General features: G+C 42.6%; 4 protein-coding genes across 4 annotated transcripts in view; 2 read left to right on the plus strand and 2 right to left on the minus strand.

The window, feature by feature from the left end:
* Positions 1-27,589, minus strand: part of LOC120414636 (uncharacterized) — a 144,791-nt gene that overhangs the window by 84,964 nt on the left and 32,238 nt on the right. The window lies entirely within an intron of this gene.
* On the plus strand, positions 3,090-5,696 carry LOC120414639 (serine protease inhibitor 2-like). The gene is made up of 6 exons (XM_039575870.2): positions 3,090-3,650; positions 3,718-3,824; positions 3,879-4,293; positions 4,355-4,737; positions 4,801-4,951; positions 5,011-5,696. Exons 1-6 carry the CDS (start codon positions 3,611-3,613, stop codon positions 5,154-5,156), a joined length of 1,242 nt encoding a protein of 413 aa, XP_039431804.1. The 5' UTR covers positions 3,090-3,610; the 3' UTR covers positions 5,157-5,696.
* On the plus strand, positions 7,071-27,338 carry LOC120414627 (uncharacterized). The gene is made up of 16 exons (XM_052709924.1): positions 7,071-7,394; positions 9,001-9,158; positions 9,249-9,434; positions 9,506-9,722; positions 9,776-10,491; positions 13,384-14,770; positions 16,477-16,696; positions 21,342-21,456; positions 21,522-21,593; positions 21,744-21,917; positions 24,766-24,916; positions 25,749-25,855; positions 25,986-26,189; positions 26,253-26,466; positions 26,526-26,917; positions 26,982-27,338. Exons 1-16 carry the CDS (start codon positions 7,355-7,357, stop codon positions 27,267-27,269), a joined length of 4,641 nt encoding a protein of 1,546 aa, XP_052565884.1. The 5' UTR covers positions 7,071-7,354; the 3' UTR covers positions 27,270-27,338.
* On the minus strand, positions 21,189-22,839 carry LOC120414637 (serine protease inhibitor 2-like). Its single transcript, XM_039575869.2, has 3 exons — positions 22,682-22,839; positions 22,501-22,616; positions 21,189-22,379 (listed from the first exon to the last, which is right to left on the minus strand). Exons 1-3 carry the CDS (start codon positions 22,734-22,736, stop codon positions 21,306-21,308), a joined length of 1,245 nt encoding a protein of 414 aa, XP_039431803.1. The 5' UTR covers positions 22,737-22,839; the 3' UTR covers positions 21,189-21,305.

Raw genomic sequence — 27,589 nt, forward strand, 5'->3', positions numbered from 1 at the left:
CATAAAGTTGAAAAAGAATGTCAGCAAAACGTGATTCCTTTGAATCTTTTGCAAAGCAGATAAGCAAAAAGAGGTAGCCCACTACGAATGGGTCTTGAAATTTGACTGTACGTGATTAAGTAAACGGAGAAAACCCCTCTCAAAAAGGACTTCAGACATTCATTTGCTAGTTCAAGAGAAGAGCGGTGCTGTGATGCTTTTCAAAGTTCCATCTCGAGAAATTATTTATTTGATAACCTTTAAAGATGATGAGTTCCACTTTACCGAGAAGGTTGTTTGCTAAGATTGAAGTGCTTTCCAAACAAAATGTTACAATTAATATAAGAAACACTTGTAGCTTTCAACCTAGAATTATTGATGATTTGTCAAAATTTGATTAATTTGGCACAATCAAGAATTCTCGAGAATTTTACTCTCAAAACAAAATAACTTGATCTGCTCCATTTAACACCATCTCCTGCACGCTTTCACCAATTGTAGTCGATTGCTGAAGTTGAAGTTCACGGGAAGAGCAGACACTTCAGCGGACCCGTGTTCAAGAAGGCACCTGCACAACACTTTTCGAGGGGTAAAAAACGAAAGTGTAGAGCTTTCCTCGAAGCGAAGCAATTAGTGCGAAATTTATTTACTCCACAGTTTCACCGGAGGCCAATCCGGAGCGTTACAGCACTTTTCTTTGTGTTTCCAGCGAACACAGATCCGGATAGACGGATGAATGGACAATGCGCCGGAATCGGCACAGGGGGCTTCAAGGAACAGGCGGAAGTGTGCCGTCGTAAAAAATACTGCTCACAATTAAACACGACCATTTCAGAGCGAGAGCACGGTCACGCCTTCAACTTGTTCAAGTTGTTGCCAGTTGCCATGATGTGGAAATGCTTCCTGGAGGAGGTTCTGGTGGCCAAGGGCAGGATGGGTCGTTCACTTTCTTTCTTTGTGCTGGTGTCCTTGGTGGGGAGAGCATGGCCTGAGGGGCAACTCTAGGAAATATAAAGTAAACAACAGACGCACGCAGAAAAATGTTTTGTAGAATCAGCCTGTACGAGGTTTGAATCAACAAAATTTTTGTTGAATATAATCAACGCCGATTTTGCGTTGAAACAAACCTTGATTTTCTCAATTCAACAAAATTCTTTTGTTGTTTTGAAAAAGCTGCTTTGACGTTTAGCGTTGAGTCAACAAAAATCATGATTTTCAAATCAACAAAACGTTTTGTTGATTCAAATATGCCTTATTTTTCTGCGTGCGACACACAATTCTTAACTTGAAAATGAAACTAATGTCTTTTAATTTCAAATTTGTAGACTTACCTAAAGATATGAAACGATTTGAAAAGTGAATGATTTTGGACATTTTGAAAAAAAAAAACATTTCTTAATGCTCTTCTCTTCTGAGGTAAGGCTATAATCCTGCTCTAAAAATTAACTTTGTATAAAAACGTCGTAGACCCACCTTCATGTATACATATCGACTCAGAATCGAAAACTGAACAAATGTCTGTGTGTATGTGTGTGTGTATGTATGTATGTGACCAACAAACCAGCTCATGTTTCTCGGTCCTGGCTGAGTCGATTTGACCCGAACCTGTCGCATTCGACTGAAGTATCGATAAGTAGTGCAAAAGTTATGTATAAAAATGTGTTTTCAGATATATCCGGATCTCACTTAATTGTATGTAATTGTATGACCCATCGTTGATTAGCTTATCAAAAAACCCTTCCAACGAAATCAAAACATTGAAGATTTGGCAACCCAGTCTCGAGATATGCCCACTTAAGTGATATTGATGTGCTTTTTGGATGCCGGATATCACTTAAATGTATGTAAACTATGTCCGGGTCCACCATCCGACCCATCGTTGGTTAGATTTTCAAAAGAACTTTTCAACGAGTCCAAGACATTGAAGATCTGGCAACCTTGTCTCGAGATATGTCAACTTAAGTGATATTGGTGTACTTTTTGGAAGCCGGATCTCGCTTAAATGTATGTAACGTTGGTGAGGTTATCAAAAGACCTTTCCAACGAGCCTAAAATATTGAAAATCTGGCAACCGTGTCTGTACTTTTTTATTCCGGATCTAAAAATAGATGAAATTTTTGTACAATTCCATCATATCAGCCATTGTTGGTAATAAGTGAGGAAGGCTCCAACCACATAGGTGGATTAAGTTAGTTTTTTTTAATACAATTTGAAAGGATTAAGCAGATAATTTCCTAATTTGTATTATGTACAAATTGTATTAATTTGTTTCATCTGAAACATTTCAGAATATTAAAAACGGTATTTTTAACAATTATTTTTTGTTTTCTATTTATTGTGTGGAAAAGTTATTATTTCGAATGATAAAAAAATGATCAAAAAAATCATACAGGCAATATTTTTTTAGAATTTTCAAAGCTTTTTTGTATGCTCGTGGCTGAATGGTCAACCCTCTGCTGCCCAATTTTTTTTCGAAAAATTTTATTTTTCCCGTGTTTAGGAGGTCATTTTGAGCAACTTTTGTCCTACGAAAAACGTTTTTCTTGATTTATTTTTAGTATTTTAATTAGAATTTATCTTGTTTAGTTTATGTTTATTTTTGTTGTATTAGCCCTATTCTACCACCTACTATCATTACATTTTGCCTATCTTATTCATGATTTTATAGCCACTTTTTCAATTTTTGCCTTTTTTTACATTTTCTGATATAAAATGGCACCATTCCACCATTATCATTCAAATTGTAAATATAGTTGTCCACATAAATCACTGTCTCCAATCAATGCTAAGTAATTTTTAAACCCTTATCGTATAACCAATTTGCGTAGTTTTATGGAGAAATGTCTAATCAAGACGAATAAAAAAAAAGTTTTTGTTAGATCATTGTTTTCCGAAATCATTTGCTGAAATTTTCTTGTTTTATCTGGTTAAATCAAGTAGACTAATGTAAATAGGATAATGACCAAGTGTGAAATGCCTATCCTGTTCACGTCAGTGGATGTTTTAACCATGAGGCATGAGTTTTCGAGACTGTTCGAGAAACGATCCGTATAATTTCCGAGCATCTTCTGTTGATAATAATTCCACACTGTAATCCTGGGAATACCGATTGTGAAAACCAGTTCATGTTTTTCTTTCAGTAGATCCTCTGTATTTGCATATTATACACATGGTTGGGGTCGTGCTTCCTTATCGCACGTGCATATTTTTGGCAACAATGAGTTGGTACAATTTTAATATCTTCACTGTTGATAAAATCCCAATTTATTCAAAAAGTACCACCTTGTCATCTAGCACAGCACTATGATGTGGTATTATTAAAAGTGCCGTTTATCATTTTTTTAAGTACGGTGGACGAAATGAAATTAATTAGTTATGATCAGAAGATTAAGTTTATTCAAGATCAAACTTTGAAGAGTATTTTTTTTTAAGATACGTCAAAAAGCAACATGCAACACGATAGAACGATAATGACCAGTTTGAGACCGGTCGATCGCCACCTCATTTATTTGTATTAGTTTATTAATTTGTGGGAAATTCAGTAGCTTTTCGAGCGTTTGCTGGGACGGTCGAGAAATTTGTTAGTGTAATTTAAAGTCAGTCATTTCTTCAGTTGAATTTTAAAATTACCATGATATTGCAAAAAGTCTTCAATTGCATTGCTTTATTCAGTAAGTAAGCGTTTTGAAGTATTACAAAAAAAAACATGCATAGTGTCAAGTTCTATTGATATTTTAGGTTTTTTGTTGATGGTAAGAAAATCAGCAGCTGCTGATGAGGAACAGTTAGATGGAGGTCGGTTTCAAAACATTAGAAATGTTGAGTTCGACTGGATTCTTACGAAGGTTGGTTAATTTTTATACGTGTATAAGAAAAATAATCAAACTACATTTTTCCAGCAAGTATTTGCAGAAAAGTCCAACGCAGTGATTTCACCGTTTCTTGTAAAATTGATGCTAGTTCTTTTGTACGAAGCTACCGGAGTTGGGGAGATTTCCGGTGCGAACCCACTCAGCACAGAGCTGCGACTAGTGCTGGAACCAAATGGAGATCTTCAGGATACCCGAACTAACTATCAACAGCTGCTGGAGTCAGTTTTGAAATCGGACAGCATGTACGATGTTCGCTTGGACACCAAATTCTTCTTGGATGACTTTATTGACGTAGCCTCAAAGTACGAACTCATCGTGGAGCACTTTTACAATGCTTCTGCAGAGAATGTGCCCTTTTCGAAACCACGGGAGGCTGTTGAGGTGATCAACGATTGGGCTAACTCCGTTACGCAGGGACGTATCAATAAGCTGGTTAGTGAAGGTGAGTTTGTCGTTTATACCTTGATAAGAATTTTTTCATTTTTGATTCTTCAAAATTCCAGCTGACATCACCAACTCAGTTATCGCGTTGGCCAGCATTGCTTCCTTCAAAGGACAGTGGAAATCCCCATTTCCAGCAAGTAATACAAGGCAGGGTATTTTCAACGGGGTTCAAGTAGATTACATGCAACAGATCGATCTGCTGTATTACGATGATTCGACCACGCTGGGAGCTCAGCTGCTTCGGATGCCATACCAGGGTGGGAAGTTCGCCATGTTCTTTATGCTACCTCACCAGAATCAAACCGTTGATGATGTACTGAGTCGAATTACGCCGCAAGTTCTGCACCAAGCGCTGTGGTACATGGACGAGCTGGACGTCAACGTTACCATTCCCAAGTTTAAGTTCGACTTCTCTGTACAGCTTAGTGAATCTTTACAGAAGGTAAGAGTCATTAGAGAAGAATTTGAATATCCAGCTGACTGAATTCTTTGTTTTGAATTGCAGATTGGAATCCGAGAAATTTTCTCTATGGACAGATCCTTACCCTTACTGGCACGTGGAAAAGGGGCAAGAGATCAGGTTAGAATATCTCAGGTATTGCAGAAGGTTGGAATCACTGTTGACGAGACGGGAAGCGATGCCAGTGTGGCTGGAGGTAGAGCACTCTTGAAATCCTGTTTGAAATCTTTGTTCTAACAATTAACATTGTTCCAGGCATTACTTTGACCAACAAAGTCAACACTGTTCCAGATGGTTTGCAACTGTTCAATGCCAATCGACCTTTTGCGTTTTTCATCGAGGACGAGGCAACTGGTTTGTGCTTATTTGCTGGCAAAGTTGAGAACCCAACACAATTGTAAAGAGCATTAAATCCAAACTAAACCCAAACAATTTGCCAACAGCATTAAATTTGAATTAATAACCATATCTGAATGCCCTTTAACTCAAAATCACAAGTCACGACTCAGACTCAAAATCAACACCGACGATTAGATTTATTGCTCTTATCACGTCTGCAGGCTTGTTGTGGAGCCAGCATCATTCAGTCCGTCCAGTCATTGTTCACAATGTGTTGCTCTGAACTATGATCCCGGCGGGTTCATCTGCTGGACATGATGAGCAAGCCTCCACAAGAGCGACTAGACGACAATCAGTCGTTTGGGGAGGCATTAGCGCGTGACGGACAGTGCCGTTCAAATGAGTTGAGATTAGGCTGTTAATTTACGGAAGTTGAAAACTAGTTTGGAAGTGAGACAAAATGTGACTTTTTCTTAAATGTCATATAAAAAAACCATACAAAATTCAATAAAAGCATCCTTGCCTCTTCTGGCTCCACACCACCGGTTCGTATGGGCTTCATGGGAAGTAGAAATAACAATCAGGCTAACGATGATAATCACATCAGGGCACACGACAGTGATCGCCCCACACCGACCACCGACCACAGTCAACAGAGAACGCGTTTGCTGGCCAAAAACATTCTCAAAAGAGACCGACAGCAGAGTGGCCAGTTTAACGAGAATTTCCTCGTTCAGATTAGATATTTCCCAGAATTGGTGCACGTTTACTCTATAGTGTTAACCGCGTAAATTCAATAAAAAGGGGGCTTGCTTTTGTGAGGGGGTAGAAATCGATGAAATTTGAGAAACAAAAATACAAAAAAATCCATTCTGTTCTTCAACAGTTGGTTTATCCAAGATGACAAATAGTTAGAAGACACAAAACATTACCACAATTCTTCAAACGCTTTAAATTAGGAGGAGAGGGGGTAATATGCACCCCCGGGGCAAAATGCACCCCCTGCTTTTCTCGGTATTTGGAAGAATTTTCCGGGGAAAAAATCATAGAAATTGAAAGCTATACATTGCTAAACCATGCTGGAAAAATTTGAGCATCGCATTATAAAAACGGCTTAAGTTATTTGCAAAACTTTAAAATGTTGTGTTTTATATAATTTTCATTGAACTTTCATTATGATTTTTTGACAATATAAAAAGTATTTATTGATATTGTAAGTGTTGAGGTTATAGTTTTTGCCATAATTTTCATTATTCTGTATATAGATAAGTTCAAAAACATCAAAAATGCATTTTTAATTAAATTTTCTGCAAAAAGCGTGGTCGGGGCAAAATGCACCGCTCTGAAACTCCTTTGAAAAAACAGCGGTGTCATCTAGTGGTGACTAGTGAAAACTCCTTTTACCCGGTGCATTTTGCCCCATGTTGTGGTGCATTTTGCCCCGTTGTTGTAGTGCATTTTGCCCCAATGTTGCGGTTCATATTGCCCCGCATGGTTGTTTGAAATGAATCAAAAATGTTTTAAGAAATTTGATATTTTCGAGCAATTTTGTGGTTTTTTAAGACTTTTTTCTCATGGATGGCAAAGAATAATAGTTGTTTTAGAACATCAAACAAAATTCTTCCACAGTAATGCTGTAATGGTTGAGAAATCACAGCTTTCCCTTAGGGGGTGCATATTACCTCCCCCTACGGTAATCCTTAAAAAAAATAAAACCAACGGTTATCGATTACGGAAAAGCCCACACCGCTTCAACCAACGTTGCTCTGCCGTCACAGCTCCGTGATCATCATCGCCATTGGGGAACTCATTATCACAGTGCAAGTGACTGCCGCGACGATCCCCGATCGTCCGTCACCAGCTCAACCATCATTCATCAACACTGCTGTCTGTCCCGGGACCGTCCATCCGACCTTACTAATGCCTGCCAGTTGACTGCCGATCGTTAGTTGGATCGGTTGATGAGAGAGCGAGAGTGTGAGCGCGTACGAGTGAACTTCACTCCGATGAGCATCAAATTTTGCGCTGGTCTTCGTGCTTAGATTGTTATCGCCGAGTCGAGCCGGAGTCGTCGTCGTAGTGAACGCGTTGGCCTGGTCAGCACTGTCAGACTTGTTGTTTGTCGTACTCGTATATCGTGGAATTCGATCAGAAGAATTGCGGAAGACGCGTGCAGAACTCCAGCAGAACAGCGTTACGTCACCTGAAGATCTGCCCGGACGCCGTACACGGAACTAGCAGAACATCGTCAACCGCGAGCATGGAGTCCGCTGGTCAACGAAGTTGCGTAGTGCTACTGTGTAAGTGTTCTGTACGTCATCAACTACAACAACAAGTTGTTGTTCAAGCCATGCAAACTTTCTTCACCACGGCAGTTCTGGTCTGCAGTCGCTTCTTGTTTGGTGAATTCCTCCCGAGTTTGGAGGTCAGAAAAAGTGGTTTAACCGGTAATTCCTTCACGTCAACGCCGAGACCCGTTCTACAACTTCCTCTGCCCAGTGGGGTTGATGATGACGGCGGTCACGACCAAGCAGTTTTGCATTGAACTTGGACTTGCCGTTCATCGGCGAGTAGTTTTAGAAGCTTCTGTAATTAAGATCGTTATCGGGTCGCTTTGCTGGAGCTCTGTTTGTAAGCAGTAGAACGTCGTCATCAGCCTGCAAGTAGTAGAAGTGGAAGCGTAACAGGCAAGGGGTGACGGAGGTAAGGAGACGAAACGTTCGATCAAAACAAAGCCAGAAAATGTAGGTTTCCGGGTTTTGGGAAGGAACATGTTCGCAAAAAAGATCGTTAGAGATTTGATTAGAGAAAGTCATTCGTAATCGAGTGATGTTTAAACAAGTCTTGATATTGTTTCAATGACTAAGTATGTATTGCGATACTCGGCAAAACGGAAGAAAATGTTCGGGTTAAAGCATCTTGTAGGAATTGTTGAGTTTAACAAAACGTCATCATTAACTTAATTTCAACCAAAATAGTCGTTGTCACAAGGTAGCACGCGACACACGAGGTGTAATTTTGGTAGGTTGAATGATGTAATTTTAACTCAATTTAACTCAAAAAGGGAGATTCCGCCTGGTATGTGGATGATCGGGGTTCAAATCCCGGCTCGGACCAACATAACTGGTAGTCGTTTAAAAAGTAACCTGCAACTTTTTTTGTAAAGGCAGCTGCCAAAATTGTATGGAGCCTTGCATGGGTAAACCAAAGTTTGAGCCGAATAAAATAAAACAGATACACACAAATAAAATCCATTTCCAGTTTTGTTGGAGAAAAGCTCTCGTAGCCTAAATCAGTATTAGTCGTGCTCCTCGTGCGAGATTTATTTGCTGTTTAAAAGAAATTTTGTCCCGGGGATTTCCACCCTTTTTATTAAGCGAGCTTAAATTGAAAGGAACAGATTCATACTAGTCATCGCTAGCAATGCAGTTGTCATTTAATTTAGGATTGATGCAAATTTGGAGCAATCGAGTTTACTTACAACTGGGTTATCCAATATTGGGAAGACTATTTTAACCTTACCTGGAAAAAGAAGAAAATAATGTGTTATTATTTTATATAATGATGATTTCGATATTGATCAACAACGAATACTGACAAATAATGATAATTTTAAAGGGACAGACCTGTTTAAAGAAAGATTGAAAAAAGCAATTCACTTGATCGGCAAAACACTCCCTTAAAGCCTTAAAGTTAACCCAATCAAACAACGTTCACCATGTTTTGGTTTGAAAAACTTTACGCAAACAGAGAGCAACCGATTTTCCTCCTCCAATAATGTTACCATTTCCAAGTGGTCCCCTCTGAGCGGGTGGGTTGTGTGGGTGGCCACGTCTTCCCCAGGATGGAAATTTTCGATTCCGAGACCACACAACTCATTTCTTCCCCTCTTCTTCCCTTCCCCAGTTCTGCTGGCATCGCTCGTGTCATCGGAGACCGTGTCCCAGCACCAATCAAACCAGATACAAACGAACCTGCCCTTATCGCTGCCACCACCACCGCCGCCATCGTTGGACCCCGAAGTCGTTTCCCTCAACAATGACTTTGATTGGAAGCTGGTAAAGGTGCGTCGCGTATGGCCCCCCAAAGGCCGCGGATTTTTTCCGATGAACTCTCTTTAAGGTTTTTTTCTTTTCTTCTTTCTATCGTTTTAGGAAGTTTTCCAGCGCGAGCAACAAAACACCATTTTCTCGCCGTTTTCCGTCAAGTTGCTGCTCACGCTGCTGTACGAGGCGGCAGCCGAAAACAGCACCACCAAGCGTGAACTCTCCAAGGCCCTGGTCGGGGTGAATCTGGACAAGAGCCGGGAGCTGTATCGGGAGTTCCTGGAAAGTTCAACGGTTCGTACGATTGTAGCGTCAAAATCGATACACAGTTTTAAGTTTGATGTTTTATCTTTCCTTTTTGGCAGAAGGAGAACGGCAACTACGAGTTCAACATTGGGACACGTGTCTACGTGGACGATGGCGTGGCGAACGTTACCGCCAATTACACCGAACTGGTGGAGTGGTGCTACAAAACCAACATCGAACGGGTTGACTTTGGCAAAACGTCCGAAACGGTCGCCAGGGTGAACGACTGGTGTTCTAACATTACCCACGGACATCTGAACGAGCTGGTGACTGAAGGTAGGTTCGATAAAAACAAGGAGTTTCAAATCATGTTCATCTGTTAATTTCAGATCACATCAAAAACTCGGTGATGATCATCGCGAACGTACTCTTCCTGAAGGCTTCGTGGCGCAACTCCTTCGACGAGAACAACACCCGCAAGCGAGAGTTCCACGTCAGCCCGAACCACAGCACCAAACCAGAGTTCATGGAACAAACCGACATCTACGCGTACCTGGACGACCCGGAACTTCAGCTCGAGATGGTCCGACTACCGTACAAGGGTCGCCTCTTCTCGATGTACATCGTGCTCCCGTACGCAAACCGAACGCTGGACCAAATGGTGTCGACCCTAACGGCGGACAACCTAATCAAACTGGAGGGTAAATTACTCCGCGAAGAAGTGGTTGTGGTCATCCCCAAGTTCAAGTTTGACTACGGAGCCACCCTCAACGATGCCCTGACCACGCTCGGCATCTCCGAGGTGTTCACCAACCGGGCGTCGCTGCCACAACTCTCGGGAGGACTAAATGAAACCCTGCAGGTCTCCAAAATACTCCAGAAAGCCGGCATCGAGGTCAACGAAAAGGGAACGCTTGCCTTTGCGGCGACGGAAATTCAGCTGGTGAACAAGTTCGGAATAGATGACAATCCGATCGAGTTTATAGCTGAACGGCCCTTCATGTTTTACATCAAGGACGAGGAATCGGACGCACTGTTGTTCGTGGGGAAGGTGCAAGATCCGATGGTGGCGCCAGGGACCCATGGGTCCACGAGGAATGCAATCTAGGAGCGGGCGGTGCTACCAGCTTTACTAGTTGAGCTTTATTACGTTTAGTCTCGGCAGTAGTTTGGGGATGGCTCGCAGTGAGTGGAGCTGAGCGGAAATACTCGAGAGATTTTGTTCAGGAAGAGAGCCTTTTTGGAGTTACGTTACACAAATTATTTTATTATCTATGACTAAATACAACTTTTACTATAAATCTCTTTCATTACAATCTTAAGTGAATCACATGTACACATTTTAACGTAATTAACGTATACTGCAGCTCGTGGCCTCGTGGCGCGGTGGTTAGCGGCTTTGGCTGCCGATCCCTAAGTTGCTATGGGGCGCGGGTTCGATTCCCGCCTTATCCTCCTGGCTTTCTATCGGATGGGGAGGTAAAACGTCGGTCCTTTAGCGTAAAACTCACCACACATAACCTTCGGACGCCTAGAAATGAGCAGCAAACTTGCAACAGATACCACAAAAGACCCGGGGTCGTTTAGGTGGGTTGCTTTGCTTTGGAGCTGTTCGCAAATATGTCTCAATAGAATGTACATAATTTCAAAATCGATTTTTCAGCACAGCATTTTTTCAGTTTCTGATTTTATTGAAATTTCAGTAAACTATCTGTCAAAGTGACAAATGTCAGTTGACTGAAAATTCAGTAATATCTTTAATACTGAATCGTTTACTGAAATTTCAGTTGATGAAAATTCAGTAAAACCAGAACCGTTCCTTAGGTCTACGACGCCCTTGGCGAAGCATCAATTAGGCGCCCCACACAAATTTACAAGCAAAAAAACAAATTATTCGCACTACAGCATTGTCTTGGCATTTTTGATTGCGAGATTCCTACTCGAAACTAGGTGTCCGAAGGCTTGATTGTTGAGGGAAATTGCAAACCTCTTTTTATACCTTAGCTTCCATCCACCCCGGAATTTGAACTGACGACCTTTGGATTGTCAGTTCAATTGCCTACAGCCACTCCACCGAGGCAGGACCAAGGGAGACGACTCCTACACCCGGACTGAGCTATCGACGTAACCCTCTAGCTAAGACCTGGGCCAACTTTACTACCCCGTCCGACGGAAGGCGTGATCAGACAAATCTCGTCTCGAAAAATGCCACCGGGACCTTCCGGGATCGAACCCAAGCCGACTGGGTGAGAGGCAATCACGCTTACCCCTACACCACGGGTCCTGGCATTTACAAGCATTTTTTTTAAAGATTTATGTTATTTTTGTTGATTGTATAATTGCAATCGGAGTCCTGAATGTGATGGTTGAAATTAGAAACACAGTTTTTTATGTTTTATTTTTCAAACTGATATGAGGCAGGTTGAATTGAAAATTTATTGTAGGAATTATGTTAACTGAATATTTTCTTAGATTTCATAAAATCGATAATAGGGGGATGGCGTTGCCATTTTTAAATCACGTTTTCCACTTTTTCTGTATCGAAACCGACTACTTTATCGACTTCATTTTGCTGGGCGAGATAGGACGCTGTCTATTTTAAGACGATGACTCAGCACTTTTCCACCCTTCCTTGCACTTCAAACAACCAAATGGCAGCACGATGTAACGCCACGTCCCTATTATAGCAGGGTTTTGTTTGTTTTTATATTGCTCGTGTGGATCACAATCCAGAGGTCGCCGGTTCAAATCCCGCGGCGGGCGTTCTAAAATTCTTTATGTAAATATGGGTATTCGGCGCTGTCGCTCCGTGCCATACTTTCATACACTTAGGATCCCAGGGTGGCGAAGTCCTTGTAGATAAAAAGGAAGACACTAGTGGTTGGTACTAGCCACAATGGTGGCCGACAGCTATAAAGTCAATTTCTTTTTTCGTTTTTTTTTTTGTTTGTGAAGAGATTTTGCTATAACTTGCTTGCAAATTTTATATTTTCTAAGCCTGAATAATGTGATCTTATCTAGTGTTAATTTGTTTGTAAAAGCTTACACGGATTCGTTCAATATTTAGCTGATTTGGCATTGGATTTCATTTTTTTGAAATTTGAAAAAAGAGAAGAAAAAACCTTAATTTAAAAAAAAAATACAATTTTTCTGCCGTTTTATAATAAAATTTCGTCAAAATCAAATAAATATCATGCAAAATAGAATAGAACAGAATATATAGATAGAATTGGGTAATTCTCTACCAACTCACATGAAATCGGGAAAAGTTGCCCCGACCCCTCTTCGATTTGCGTGAAACTTTGTCCTAAGGAGTAAATTTTGTCCCTGATCACGAATCCGAGGTCCGTTTTTTATATCTCGTGACGGAGGGGCGGTACGAACCCTTCCATTTTTGAACATGCGAAAAAAGAGGTGTTTTTCAATAATTTGCAGCCTGAAACGGTGATGAGATAGAAATTTGGTGTCAAAGGAACTTTTATGTAAAATTGATATATAGACATAAGTAGAGAGCCTGGACTTTTATTAGAGAACGGACATCTTAAAATACTAAAACTGGCACCACTGCATGCACATCAGTCAAAATAGCTTGCAGCACTGCAAATGTCAAAGCACCTGCGTGACTCTTTTCAGATTCTCTTTTGATCAGTCAATCGAACCAAAACAAACTGAGTTGAAACATAGTTTATTGATGGTGTAAAGCTAAAATGAGGTGCTGCGTTTGCAAAAATTCCCAAAAAACTTCAAAAACCTTTCTGCAGTTTCCGGTTGATTCGGACCGCCGTCTGAAGTGGCGTGAGTTATTGGGTTTGGCAGAGGATTTTGTAATTAACAAATCAACAAGGGTGTGCATTGTAAGTTTAGAAGATTTTTCACTTCAATTTTATTTTGTAATCCACAACTTAAATATTTGTTGTAGGCGCACTTCGAGCCGAATTCATTGTATTATTCAAAAACTGGCAAGGTGCTCAAAACTGTACATACTGTCCCAAAGCAGGAAGTGCCCTCAAATTCGATTCAGTCGTTAATCGTACCGGAAGAGGATACTATCGAAGAAATACGTTGCACGCCGGCACCAGTTACGGACGTTCCAGACATCCTCCAGCCAGTAAGTCCGTACTCCACGTTCATCGAGGAAGATGAGGTACTAGATGACGGTCCGCTTCCGGAGTTGTCCCCGGCACGATCTTCCATGGAAAGTTGCATTCCGTCTGCAGTCACCACACCAGCAATTCCTGCGCTGGCACGGTCAGCATGGTCCAAGTATGGATCTTTTATTGCGCCGGAAGATTTTCGCAAAGAGATCCAGCGGATCGCACAGGCTGCACTCGAGGTGGTTCCAGACACCCCGAGGCCAATGAGCCCGTACTCTCTATACATTGAGGAAGATGAAGAGCTGCACGACGTCCGACTTCCAGAGTTGTCCCGAGAAAGAGTACCTGAAACACCAGCAAGATCTTCCGCGGCGAGCCAAGCGCGTTCTGCGGCAGCCCTGCCGGAGCAGGCACAGGCGGAATGTGTATATGATTTGAACGAAGAGATCCGAGAATGTGCAGTTGTTACCGTTTCCCAGCCAGCAAGTCCGTACGCCCCTATCGACGAAGATGAATTGCTAGAAGATGGTCCGCTTCCAGAGTTGTCCCCGGCACGATCGTTCGCGGAGGGTTCCGCAGGCATGCCTGTAAGGTCATTCGCGACGAATTACGCTTGGTCTGCTGTACCAATGGGATGTACGTACTCCTCATTCATCGAGGAAGACGTGCTAGAAGACGGTCCGCTTCCGGAGTTGTCCCCGGCACGATCGTTCGCTGAGGGTCCCGCAAGGACTGCGGCAGCCACGCCGGCAAGAATATCCGCGACGAATTACGCTTGGTCTGCGATACCAATGGGAAGTCCATACTCCTCATTCATCGAGGAAGACGTGCTAGAGGACGGTCCGCTTCCGGAGTTGTCCCCGGCACGATCTTCCACGAAAAGTTGCATTCCGTCTGCGGTCACCACATCAGCACAGGCTGCACTTGAGGAGGTTCCAGACATCCCCAGACCAATGAGTCCGTACTCTCTATACATTGAGGAAGATGAAGAGCTGCACGACGTCCGACTTCCAGAGTTGTCCCGAGAAAGAGTACCTGAATCGAGTTGTGCGCGGTCTGCATCAGACACACCAGCAAGATCTTCCGCGCCGAGCCACGCGCGTTCTGCGGCAGCCATGCCGGAGCAGGCACAGGCGGAATGTGTATATGCTTTGAACGAAGAGATCCGAGAATGTGCAGTTGTTACCGTTTCCCAGCCAGCAAGTCCGTACGCCCCATATATCGACGAAGATGAATTGCTAGAAGACGGTCCGCTTCCAGAGTTGTCCCCGGCACGATCATTCGCGGAAGGTTACGCAGGGACTTCGGCAGCCACGCCAGCAAGATCATACGCTCGGTCTGCGGTAGCCGCACTGCCGCTAGGATGTCCACGCTCACCTCAAACCTCGATTTGCGAGGAATGGACAATCCTAGACCAAATGGTTACATCAACTCCTCTCTTGGATTCTACGATGGCATCTGCTGGAAGCAGTTCTTTTAAAAATGAAGCTTCCATTTGCAAAGTTAATTCTCGGAAACGGTAAAACATAAAGTAAAATTACTTTATTTTTGTTTAACTTGACCCTCTTACAGGCGAAACTTGGAAGACAACGTTAGTTATAGCACGGAAAAGAAAAGTTGCTGCGAAGTTCTGACTCATTGCAGTGAAGATAGCGAACACTCGGCAGTTTGTTCCAAGACGAAACAAGAGTACGAAGAGTAAGCAGTATTTGTTTAAATTTTAGTGCAATATTATTTATAATATTCTTTTTTCAGCCGTTTGGCACAATTGAGAGCTAAACTGAAACGAACTCGTGAGCAGAGAGACGATTGGAAGAAGCAAGCTGAAATAAACAGCTTTGCGAAGGCCGCCCTAAAACGCATCCTAAACGAAGATCAAATTCATGTTTTAGTTCACAACTTGCAGCGACCCAAGGTCTGGAGTGAGGAAACGATCATCGATGGATTGAAACTGAAATTTGCAACCGGATCCGCAGGGTATAACAAACTGTGTGAAAAGTTGCCTCTGCCGTCAATACGCACACTCACACGCCGTCTGGAAAATTTGAAATTCGACGTTGGGATTCTGATGGAGATTCTCGAGCTTCTATCGCTGAAACGTCAGTGCATGGACGACGAAGATTTGAACTGCGGAATAGTTTTTGATGAGATGTCCATCACAGAGCTTCGTCGGTATTGTCCAGCCAATCAAAAATTTTTTGGAACTGTCACTGTTGGAGGTGACCAGGCGAAACTGGCCAGTCATGCTTTGGTGTTCATGCTCGTTGGGATGAAAAGAAGATGGAAACAGATTATTAGCTACGAGTTCACCGGAAACAGCATTCCCGCAAACGTTATCAAGAACCGTATTCACCAGCTGATCGAGTTAGTTGAAGGGATAGGATTTCGCGTCAATTTCGTCGTATCTGACTGTAGCGGTAGCAACAAGCGGTTCTGGAAGGAGTCGGGACTTCAGTACAAGAAGGACACTGTGTTGAATAGCCAGGCAATGCAACATCCGGTCGACAAAACGCGATCACTTGAAATCATTCCTGATGCGGTGCATGTATTTAAAAGTGCCGTCCAAGGTTGGCTCGCCAACGAGATTATCGAACTACCAGAGGAAACAGCAAGGGAACACAACCTGCCTACACGAACAGCGAGCATATGGCATCTTCGAGATTTGGTACTATTTGAACAGCATAACAGATTGAAATTGGTTTCTAAGTTAAATGCTGCCGACGTTGATTTCAATTCTCAAAAATCAAATCATTTTGAGAAGATGAAAGTACCTTTTTCCGCCAAATATGTGAACCACACTAATGCAGCTGCTCTACGACTGTTTGCAAAGGTGGCAAATCGCCCAGATGTCTTAGCTACAGCTTTCTTAATTGAAAGTTTGGCGAAATGGTTCAGTTTATCCACAAACCGAAGTCGTGTTCTTGCATTCAGTAAAGGTACGCCATTTTTTTATTATTTACAGATTCTTTTTTTTTAATTTACGGTCCTTATTACAGCCAACAAGGAAGCGTACGATAAAGCTGTAGATTTCATGCAGTTCATGCGGAAGTTCATCTTCACGATCACGGTTGGGGAGGATAAAAGATGGAAGCCGTGGCAAGCAGCGCTGATACTGAACGTGAACTCCGTCTTGAGATTGCAAGCCTATTTTCTGGACGTCCGGGGCTTCAAATTTGTACTAACTGGGCGGCTAACGCAAGACTGCGTGGAGAACCTGTTCAGCCAGATCCGGATTCGTCAAAAAAAGCCTAACGCTCTACAAGTGAAGAACATTTTGAAAAATATTTGTGTTGCACAACTGATGGATGATGTTCAGGGATCATCATACGAATTTGATGATCGTGAGTGGTTGCTGGATTTTACTAGCGTTATCGCAGCACACAAACCACAAGAGGAGCAAAATTCACCAACTGAAGCGACGAAAAAAGTTGTTCCCAATCTGGACACTATTGGGCTGAACGCATTCTACCACGTTGCTGGAAATATTTTGGGCAAACTTTTGAAAAAGATTAATTGCGACAAATGTGAAGCAATTTGCACAGGTGCCGGAAATGATGTACCATTCGCGGAATTCACTCGAGAGAAAGACTTCACAGGACACTCGCTCGTTTATGCGAACAAGGAAACATTTGATTTCTTTCTAGAATTAGACACGATTTTTAGATGTTATATTGATTCGTTCAGGGATGAGAACAACATATTTGATAAGATGTTACCGTTTTTTTCTAAAGTTCAGGCCGCCCATTTCTCTGATTGCCACGACATGAGGATAAAATTGATTCGACGATTTTTGTCATTCCAATTGAAAACCCTAGAACCCAAGGCGGTAGTTAAGACTAAACTAGATAGTCGTTCGATGTATTGAATGCGTAAAGTAGTAAGAGAAAAAAATGTGATGTTTAATTTATTTTAGTACAACATTAGACGACTTAGAACGACGACTTTCAACTCCTTAATCAGCCCTTTCTAGCCCTTTTCTATTCTTTAACGACTCATTTCATATGATGAAAAGTACCAACAATAAATATTTATATTAACCTCTTTTTTTATCAAGCCTTATTTCAATATATTTCATTATATTTCAATAATAGAAATTAGAGAACGCTATATTGATGTAATAAACAAATAATATAGCGTTCTGTAATATAAATCACACAATGATGAATAATTAATAAATAAAACCAGCTGTAAAAAAGTGTATCCTGTTAACTAGGGCGGTCGGAATCCGGGCTTCCTCGGGACTACCCCCTGAAATCAAATTTCTTATTTGAGCTCATTCTGACCACGGAAATCCCTCCCTCTAATCGCTTGAAGTTTGTATAGCAAAATCGTCAAAATGTTTGGAAAAAGCAACTGTTTACTTTTTTACCTGTGAAGGGCGCCATAGTTCTCCGATTTTACAATTTCTCAGATGTAGAACCTTAATTAAATTTAGAATAAAAATCCCGAAGACACCAAATTTTTGCAATTTTTTCCCAGCGCCCGAAACTGACAATTTTTGCGCGGCATTAATACGCAACGACATAATGAGTTTACGAATCAGCAAAAGAAAACTTGAAAATATTTAACGAAATTTAAATTGAAAAAGAAAATTGAAATTGTTTTGTTTTCAATTTGTGTTTTGCACTTTTTCGAATAAAATATAAATCACCCAAATTACAATACTTCCCATCGATTGAACGTCAACTGAAATTTCTTCTGCTCGATTGGTACCTCCGTTTGACAGTTCTCGTGCTTCGATTGGTACTTTTGTTTTGAGATGTCCGTTCTCTAATAAAAGTCCAGGCTCTCTAGACATAAGGGGTTTGCTTATAAACATCACGAGTTATCGCGATTTTACGAAAAAAAAGTTTTGAAAAAGTTACTTTTTGCGTTTCTCTTTGTTTCGTCGTCCATGTCTTTCGCGGGTGACCATGAATGGCCATGATCGACGACGACAAACATTTTCAAAACATTTTTTTCGTAAAATCGCGATAACTCGTGATGTTTATAAGCAAACCCCTTATGTCTATATATCAAAATTTTTGTAATTGTCTGCTCGACAACTTTGTAAAACATTGTTACACTCTAAAAAATAACCCTGCAAAGTTAGAAAAAACACGAAATTTTAAAATGAAAAATTTTGTTCTAAATGAAAAAATGACCCTTCTGGGTCAATGTAGATTCGAAAAGTATATTAATTCAATTCAATTAGTGTTTATTAGTAAATAATCAATTTACAATTTAGTGTTTCTTATAACCTAATAGAGTTTTGGAGTTCCTTTCAACTATGGTTTACACTATAATTCATTTAGATGTAATTGGATATTCTAACAATGGATTTGGCAAGAGAAGGAAAAATAAAATAAAAAACCTTCGAGATTTGCTAAGGAAAAGGATAGAAATAGGAAAAGCTTAAAACTAAATCACAGTTTGTATTGTCTGTTGACGTCGAAAAACTTCGCTGCACAAGGCAGCTTATCCGTTGTAGATGTACTTCATCATCAGCTCACTGAGAGCTTGGAATTGTTCTGCCTTGTTTCGGCAGGCACGAAAGCGCGTGAGCATCTCTCCAGCAAGGGCGAAAAACTCAGGAAGCGTGAAGAGATCATCACCAGTAACATCAGCTTGTCCCGGGGGAGTACCGACGCCAGAAGCGGCTACTCTAGCGTATGAACCTCCCCAACCGGGAGGGAACGCTGGTTTGGTCGATGGAACCGCTCCGCCGCCAGCTGCTGCAGCGTTCGAGCTCAAAGTCTTCGGAGGTTGGCGGGACGCTGGCGCTTTCTTCTTCTTGTCCTGCTCCTCGAGGTACTTTTTCCGCGCGGCACAGCCACGGAAATTCGCCGTGTGGTTTCCATCACAGTTCGCGCACTTGACGCGCGCTTTGTGCTGCTGGGCGTTTTCCCCCAGCTGGTCTTTCCGCGGAAGATTGCACCTTTCGGTGAAGTGGGTCTCACCGCACTTTACGCACCGGGGCGGAAGATTGCAGTTTCTTGAACCGTGTCCGAACTTTTGACAGCGGTGGCATTGGGCTGCGTCGGCGGGATTCTTCATGTAGAATCGCCACGTCACAAAGAATCCGTCCAGTGCTTTGATCCGCCGAAGGTCCTGGATTTTGACGGACCCACGATCGAAGTACAGGAGGTACAATGTGTACGTACCTGTCACCGTTATCGTCTTTGAGAGCACCTTAATCTCTCGAGGCTTAACCTTGATGCCCGATAGGTGTTCTTCCAGGTCGGAGATCGGGCGGTCCGGATATCCCTGAAGGACGATCTTCACTGGGACCTTCTCTGCAGGGTCAAATGTAAAAAACTTGAAGTTTCGCAACTTCAACTTCTTTACCACCATGTCGAAATTCAGTTTGTTATGTGTAATAACTTGCACTGACGTTTTACCTATTTTCAGACAATATTGGAGGCCCTCAAGCAACTCGTCAACATCGTCTGCCAGCGTATCCAAAATAAAAATTGGAGGTGGACGTCGTTCCTTCGGAGAGTTACATTTTTTCTTCTTTTCTTGCTTGCGCGCAAGTTCATCATCGTCATCGTCGTCGCTAACACTGCTGCTGTCACTGGCGGTGTTGTTTTCTTCTCCACTCAGCATCTCAAATTCGTTGCTGGTGGGAACGTTGGAAGTGGTTGTTGTCGTGGTGCTTGTGGACGGCTGCTGCTGCTGCTGCTGGCCGGAAGTGCTTCCGGATGCCCGAGTCGATTGTCTCGTCCGTACAAGGGGACTCACGTGGACGGTATGACACGTGTAAAAACGATGGATCGGCGACGTCACTGGGCACGCTCCCGTGCGCGATGGCGGTCGATGCGGCGTTGGTGTGTTTACCTTTCTGCACTCTGCCGGTAGATGAGCTTCGCGGGTTTTTCGAGGCCGCACTCGAACTGCCACGGCCATGGCCGGCCCTTGGCATGCTGGAGCAGCAAACTCGCGGGTAATCACGGTAAATTACGGCAAAAAAATCGAAAAGTTTGAAGAGCTCCGAACACTTGACTGTTGCTGGCTGGTGTTGCCAGTCCCGAAAAAGAAAAGTATATTAAATTTCCCATAAAATAACATGTTCCAAAATTTTTTACAGTCGAATTACGGAAAATGGGAGAATTTTTAAAACTTTTTAAGTGTTTTTTTCGATGAAAAATACCTTTATTCGGAATTCTGAGTACGCCATCAAATCGGGCGTCTAATTTTACATAAAAGTCCCTTTGACACCAAATTTCTATCTCATCACCGTTTCAGGCTGCAAATTATTGAAAAACACCTCTTTTTTCGCATGTTCAAAAATGGAAGGGATTGTACCGCCCCTCCGTCACGAGATATCGAAAAACGGACCTCGGATTCGTGATCAGGGCCAAAAGTCACCCCTTAGGACAAAGTTTCACGCAAATCGAAGAGTGGTCGGGGCAACTTTTCCCGATTTCGTGTAAGTTGGTAGAGAATTACCTACTTACATTAATTTTCAGGGAGTGACAAGATAGCACGACAAGATTGAAACTACTTTTATATGAAAAGTGACAAAAATTTTCGGAGCTTTTTTGGTTTTCATTAGGTTTTCTTAGGATTGAAATCGAATTCTGGGGATCTGTGAAGGTCAAAAGATGTGGCATTGTGAGATGCACAAAGTGGCGTTCTTAACTCAATTTGGCCCAAAATGCACGTACGACAAGTTAGCACGACGGCGACGATTTGCCCATTCTCAAAATAAAAACAAACTATCATGTATTAAACAACCATATCGGATATTCATTTCCTAGCATATATTTTATTCGGATTCCTGTTCAACAGAGATAAAAATAATTTTAATAATCACTTCCCATAAAATCATAACCAACACTCCTCACTGTGACGGATTCTCCACTTTGCCCGCAAACAGCACCGTCCCGGTGGATTCCTCCTCGATGAAGAACAAAAACGGTCGATCCGCCACAAAACGCTCCGGTTCGGTTGCGATGGTAAACACCAGCGACGATCCGGATGCTGACGATGCCGTGCTTCCGGTTTCATCTACGACGATAACCGTCTTCTGGAACACGTCCGAGACCTTCACCGGCAGTTGACCCCCGCGGGAGATTCCACCCAGTTCGGCGTTGTCCTGGAAGATGCGGTTGATTCCGAGCTGCTGAAGGTCTTCTTTGAGCGAGGTTGAGTGATCGATTTTGAACCGAGGCAGCTCTAGCTTGACTTCCGTTTCTTCCATCGTTTTGATGGCTTGGTGGATGGAATCGGCTGACAGGGCGGTCAGTAGTTGGTTCAAGTTGCTACCTTCGTTCGGCAGGATCAAGATCATCGAGAAGCGACCGTTGACGTACGGAAGTCGAAGGACCTTGGCGTTCAGCTGGGGTGGTTCGGAGTAGTAGTGATCGACGATCTGCTTCATGAACGGAACCTGAACTGTGCGGCCGTCGCCGGTATTAAAGGGTTGCGTTGCTGTGGCAGCTTCCGGGAAGATGTGGGTCCACAGGCCTTTGAAGTAGATGGTGTTTGCCAGAAGCAAAATCGATCCTGTGATGCTTTGGGGAGTAACGAGTTCAGGAATCAATCCACGAGTGCCCTCTGACACCCATCGGTTGATGGTCTGAGCGGCCTGGGGACCCTGCTGGAAGTTGACGTTCTCTACGCTGGAGTTGTAGATCATGCTAACGGTAGAGGTGAACTTTTGCGTCACCGAAACCTGTTCGTCGGCAAAGATTCTACTGGCGGAGATCAGCTGATCGGGATTTGTCTGGATGGCGCCCATTGTATTCACGATCGACGGAGAGGCTGGGTTAACGCCCGCGTCCCGTCCAAGATGGCCACTCAACTCCTGCTGGGTTTGCGTACGGGCACTGGTTCCTTCGTACAGCATGTTTAGCAGATATTTGGCGGAAAACGTTGACACTGCAGCATTTCCAGGGCTTCTGGAGAAGATTGTCTGCAAGCAAATACAAAAAAGCCAAAACAAATCAGTGAGAATTACCCTAAGTAAATATTGATAATGGATTGGAAGAAGCGTTAATTTCTCGCATTCAATAATGAACTCCGCAAAACCGTACCTTTATCAGCTTCCAATCGAACTCATCATCCTGCGTTGGTTCCGGCATCGGCTCAATCTCTGCATTGCGAGATCCAACGGGTCGCCTCCGAGCGGCTAGGGATTCCCCACTGAAAGCTGGTTCGAAATATTCCGCATAAATTCAACTCTATTTCTGGTTTCCAGCATAAAACTCGACTTACCGAGGCTTATCAGCAGCACCGCGCACCAGAAGAACCTGTTCTTCTTCTGAGTCATGATAGATCGCGGAATAAAACAAAGAGGAAAAATAAAACCCACACGAAGTACACGATGCTACTAAGTCGGCCACTCGAGTTCTACTGGACACGATCGATGAAGGCACCAGACCTGACCGATCGGTGCGTCGACGAATGATCGTCGTTAGAAGAGAGCTTGATGATGCTCACTCTTGGGTTGAGAATTTGGAAAATGAGTTCATCGATGTCGTTGCATCGTTTTGTAGGGGAACTATACCCTTTCTCAGCCTATTTCTATTATCGGCCTATCAGCACTTTGATCATGAATTACAGCTTAAATAAAGTGTTTTTGACTGTTCCAAAGTAATAAATAGCTCAAATAAAAGTGAGCAAGCAACTCTCCATTGTTGAAACATCTGAAAATGTTGATTTAATAGCAGAAACGGCAAAAGTGATGAGAATTGGTCGAACGGCTTAGTGTGATTAAAATGGGTATATTTCCCCTATTTCTTCGATTTTTCGAAAGCAGTTGGTTATTTTTGCAACTTTTTTCATACAATTTGAAGATTGTTCTTTTTTATTTTTTCCGTGTTCATCCTGAATAAGTTTTGTTTGCTGTATTTTTTATTCTATTTTTAAAGTGCCATGCCTTTCTTGATTGAATTAGATATATTACAATTCTACAATTTTCGGAAATTCTCTTAAACATATATTGTGTTTTTCATATGTTTGATTTTTATTGCATCGCATGCCTCTGAACAGGTCCTAATTATTTCTAGAACAATTTTCCCTTTTTTTACAATTTGCATTGTAGCTTTGCGAGAGTAAATGTGGTAGTGATCGATCTCACATAAACTTTTTTAAACTGGATGTAATTAATTGTAGTCAGCTGGTGTTCACAAAAGGCAACTGGGTAATTTTTCGTTACAAGTAACAAGTCTTCACACTATTTTTGCAGCTGTACATACAAATTGGCTATTGGCTATGGAAAGAGGGGAGGGGCAGTGCTGAAAATCAAAATATTTCTTTAATTCAAATAAAACTGCCTATAGGCAAATAGGGCCTTTCTTACAAAATTGTAAAGTAAATCCGGTAAAAGAATGCAACTTGTTTTTATTTTTTGTAGCATAATCTTACTAAAAGTGCGACGATTTCTTGATCTTTCGAGCGAGTACGAGCTGAGACTCATAATTTGGCCACAATTAACGTTTCAAAATTGTGAATCTATGGAACGTGTTCGTCCCGACAACATAGTTCTCGAAAATCAAGCTTCAAGTTTTGGTTCTCGAGCCAAATTTTATTCAAAAGAGTGCATCAAAGTCAGCAAAAGATGCCTTGGGACAATTCCTAATTCGTGCACAAATTTAGAAAGATCCCTGAGTAAAGCGTTTTTTTTTCAAAAACAAACCTTAAACCTTTATTTTGCAAGAAAGGCAAAAATTATGATTATAAGTAAAAAGTGTTAGAAGTATTAACATTTATCCTTCCAACTTTCATATTATTTAAATCTATTCCAATCTTTTTTAATTCAATCGAAAAACCCAACATCAATAATGTTATAAACTACCTTGGCGCAGATTTGGTGAGGAACACTCCTTTTAGATTGTTTTGTAATGTTTAAAAAAGTTAAATTCAATAAATACTCATTAATATTTCACCAGTTCATGATGTAAAGTTGTACATATTTTGACATAAAATCTGTCAAATTTTAAATTGTTATTAACCATCACTTTTTAATGTGCATACTAGCCCAATTTTCATTATGGGCAATATATTTGTCGCTAAATAAGAAAAGCTTGCATAAAACAAGTTGAAATTTTCACTTGTGCTTCAAAAAGTCATCGTTTTGCAACATGCTGCACAAACTACTAACGAAACACAATTAAAAGCAAGGCACGCTCAACCCATAAATTTTACAGTTTCTATTAATTTTTTATGTCTGGAAAACCCAGAATCGAACCAGATCCCCGTACGCACACCGACAAAAAAATCCCAATCGGACCGCGAGTGTCAACTTCACTCTCTCCAGCTGATCTCTCGTTTGGCTTCATCCTCTCGAATCAAGTTGACTCGCGAATCATCACCATCATCATTCTCGGATTCTCACCGCGCGAGTTTGTGTTCAGTTGCTGCCGAAGACCGATCAAGGAAGGATCACTTTTTTGAAACCAGACACCACGAGTGAGCGCTCCAAGATGAGCGCAATTTTTGTGATATTCTGTAAGTGTTGTGACGATTTTGTAAGTGTACGGTTTGAAAAGTTTTTGAGGCTTTGAGTTAATTGGGTGAGAAGTTGGAGAAGTGTTTTGTGTAACCGGCATTTTTCAAAGTTTCATCAAAAGTTCATCTTCCATCAGCAATCCCACTTCAGCGATGATAAGGAACGCCACCGGATCGCAATGTTTACGTGACCCTGAATTCTAGAGGTTGGGGATTTCAGCTGTTCTACGAAAAGTGGCACACACCGCGCGCTTGATTTGATTCACTGGAGTGTGACGTGCGCCATTTTGCGTTGAAATCACCCCAAAACTTCAATGTTTAGGATTCTCATTATCATACACCCAAACCCAACCCAAATCCAACTCCAGCGTCAATTTGCAGTGTGAATCCCCCCAATCCGTACAAGGTGGTGTGCCATCCCATCTTCCGTCCAACGAACTGGAAGTTGCTGACTTTGGTCACCATAGAAGAAGGAAAAAAAACCGGTCAGTCGAGTTCTTCGCGCTCGAGAGATCTTGAATTTCTTTATCGGCCTCAACCGGCGACTGCCGCTGCTTGTTGTTTTGATGTTCTCCCTCTCCAAGCTGTGAGTTGTGTGTTTGCTTGTATGCGCGATGTGGGAATTCCCGGGTTCTCTCGTTGGCTTATAGTGTTGACGGCATCAGCGTTGTGATTGTCAGCTGTGCGGTATTGACTACTTCGGTGGTGAGCTGAACTGTACGGGTTTTGGGGATTTTTATGCTTCACGATTGCCGGATTCGGTTTATGACCATGGCCTAGTTTGGATGTTAGATTAAATTATAATTTGAACTCTTTTTTCACATTTCCACAGGCTGTGTTCTAGCAGCATTCAGCGTCAAGGCAACTGATGTGGAAATACCTGATGAGGGACCATTTCGCGATACAAGAAATGTTGAATTTGACTGGAAGCTAACCCAGGTAAGAACTCTAATTGTTAAATCTTGTTAAGGTTACACATTAGTGTTGAGATTTCCTGTTCACGTCGTTTATGGACCCCTAAACGTTAACTAATTTTTCTCACCCTAATACAAAACCTGGGATTCCACAGAGCATCTTCTCAACGCAACGCGCCAACACGGTGATCTCGCCATTTTCGGTAAAAATCCTCCTCGCCCTACTGTACGAGGCCAGCAACGATGCGGCCAACATCGGCGAAACGCTCACCAAGCGCGAGCTGCGACTGGTGCTGGAACCGAACGGTAACCTGAACGACACCCGGTCCAAGTACCGCATGTTCCTGGACTCCGCTTTGGTAGGATCATTTTACTGGTTTTCGGTTATTTTGACATGACTAACATTGTTTGCTTGTGTTCAGAAACCCAACTCGCTGTACGACTTCCAAATCGGCACCAAGTTCTTCGTGGATGAGTTCATCGACGTCATCTCCAAGTATCAGATCATCTCGTACGAGTACTACAACGCCACGGTGGACAAGGTGCCGTTCTCGAAGCCGCAGGTTGCGGCCAAGCAGATCAACGACTGGGTCTCCAAAACTACCAACGGTCGCATCAACGAGCTGGTCAATGCGGGTAAGTTTTTTTCAAAGTGTAGTTGATGACATAAAGTAAGTTTGTCTCTACTTTTGCAGAGGGTGTGGAAGGAGCCGTCATCACGCTGGTGAACGCCCTGTACTTCAAGGGACTGTGGAAGTATCCGTTCCCGGAGAATGGTCCCAAGCGTACCTTCAACGCAGCTGGTCGAAAGGTCCAGGCCAATTACATGGAACAAAACGCCCAACTGTACTACGACGATTCGGCCACGCTGGGAGCTCAGTTGCTGCGAATGCCTTACCAGGGAGGCAAATTCGCCATGTACTTCATGCTGCCTCACCAGGGTCAGACCGTGGACGATGTTGTGAGCCGTATCACGCCGCAGAGCCTGCACCAGGCGCTGTGGTACATGGACGAGTCGGACGTTAACGTTACCATTCCCAAGTTCCGGTTCGACTTTTCCGAGGAGATGAACAAGCCTCTTCAGGATGTTAGTATCAAGCGTTGCCTGTTTGAGTTGATGTTAAAAATAAAATAAAAACGACCACTTTCAGATCGGAATCCGTGAAATCTTCTCGACCAACGCATCGCTGCCACTGTTGGCCCGCGGCAAGGGCACCCGGGATCAGGTCCGAGTGTCGAAGGTGTTCCAGAAGGCCGGCGTCACCGTCAACGAGGTGGGCAGTGAAGCCTATGCCGCTACGGAAATCCAACTCGTTAACAAGTTCGGCGGTGACGGCACCCAGATCTTCAACGCCAACCGGCCGTTTGTGTTCTTCATCGAGGACGAGCACACCGGTTCGCTGCTGGTCGTAGGAAAAGTCGAAGATCCCACCAAGTGAGAAAACTCCTTGGCCGGGAACTCGCAATCACCCTTTCAAATGAATAAAGAATACTCTCGCTAATGGGAATTTGCCTTGTCCATGCCAAGCACGAGTCCGCAAAGCTCTTTCTATGGTTCGATCCGGTCAAGAACGTAAATAGAACGTGCATTAGATGCACTTGGCTGCACTAACAGCATTCTGGGGGGAATTATTTACACTTGATGGTTTTTTTGCCATTGTTCACCGATCAAAGTCATTATTAAGAAGCTGTGGAGGCAGGGGTGTGATAAGTGTACCATCGTTGGCCTTGATTTTATCCAAGTTATTGTCTTCAAAAC

The sequence above is a fragment of the Culex pipiens genome, chromosome 3, assembly GCF_016801865.2.
Source record: "Culex pipiens pallens isolate TS chromosome 3, TS_CPP_V2, whole genome shotgun sequence".
Classification (NCBI taxonomy): domain Eukaryota; kingdom Metazoa; phylum Arthropoda; class Insecta; order Diptera; family Culicidae; genus Culex; species Culex pipiens.

Bases quoted from the DNA above. Each gene is read 5' to 3' on its own strand.
- LOC120414639 (XM_039575870.2), top strand. From the start codon at position 3,611: ATGATATTGCAAAAAGTCTTCAATTGCATTGCTTTATTCA. The intron at 4,738-4,800 runs GTAAGAGTCATT...TTTGAATTGCAG, and splicing joins TTAGTGAATCTTTACAGAAG to ATTGGAATCCGAGAAATTTT. The intron at 4,952-5,010 runs GTAGAGCACTCT...ACATTGTTCCAG, and splicing joins CGATGCCAGTGTGGCTGGAG to GCATTACTTTGACCAACAAA.
- LOC120414627 (XM_052709924.1), top strand. From the start codon at position 7,355: ATGGAGTCCGCTGGTCAACGAAGTTGCGTAGTGCTACTGT. The intron at 7,395-9,000 runs GTAAGTGTTCTG...TCCCTTCCCCAG, and splicing joins AAGTTGCGTAGTGCTACTGT to TTCTGCTGGCATCGCTCGTG. The intron at 26,467-26,525 runs GTAAGTTTTTTT...CTACTTTTGCAG, and splicing joins CAACGAGCTGGTCAATGCGG to AGGGTGTGGAAGGAGCCGTC.
- LOC120414637 (XM_039575869.2), bottom strand. From the start codon at position 22,736: ATGACTCAGAAGAAGAACAGGTTCTTCTGGTGCGCGGTGCTGCTGATA. The intron at 22,617-22,681 runs GTAAGTCGAGTT...ATTTCGAACCAG, and splicing joins GGTGCTGCTGATAAGCCTCG to CTTTCAGTGGGGAATCCCTA. The intron at 22,380-22,500 runs GTACGGTTTTGC...ATTTGCTTGCAG, and splicing joins TCGATTGGAAGCTGATAAAG to ACAATCTTCTCCAGAAGCCC.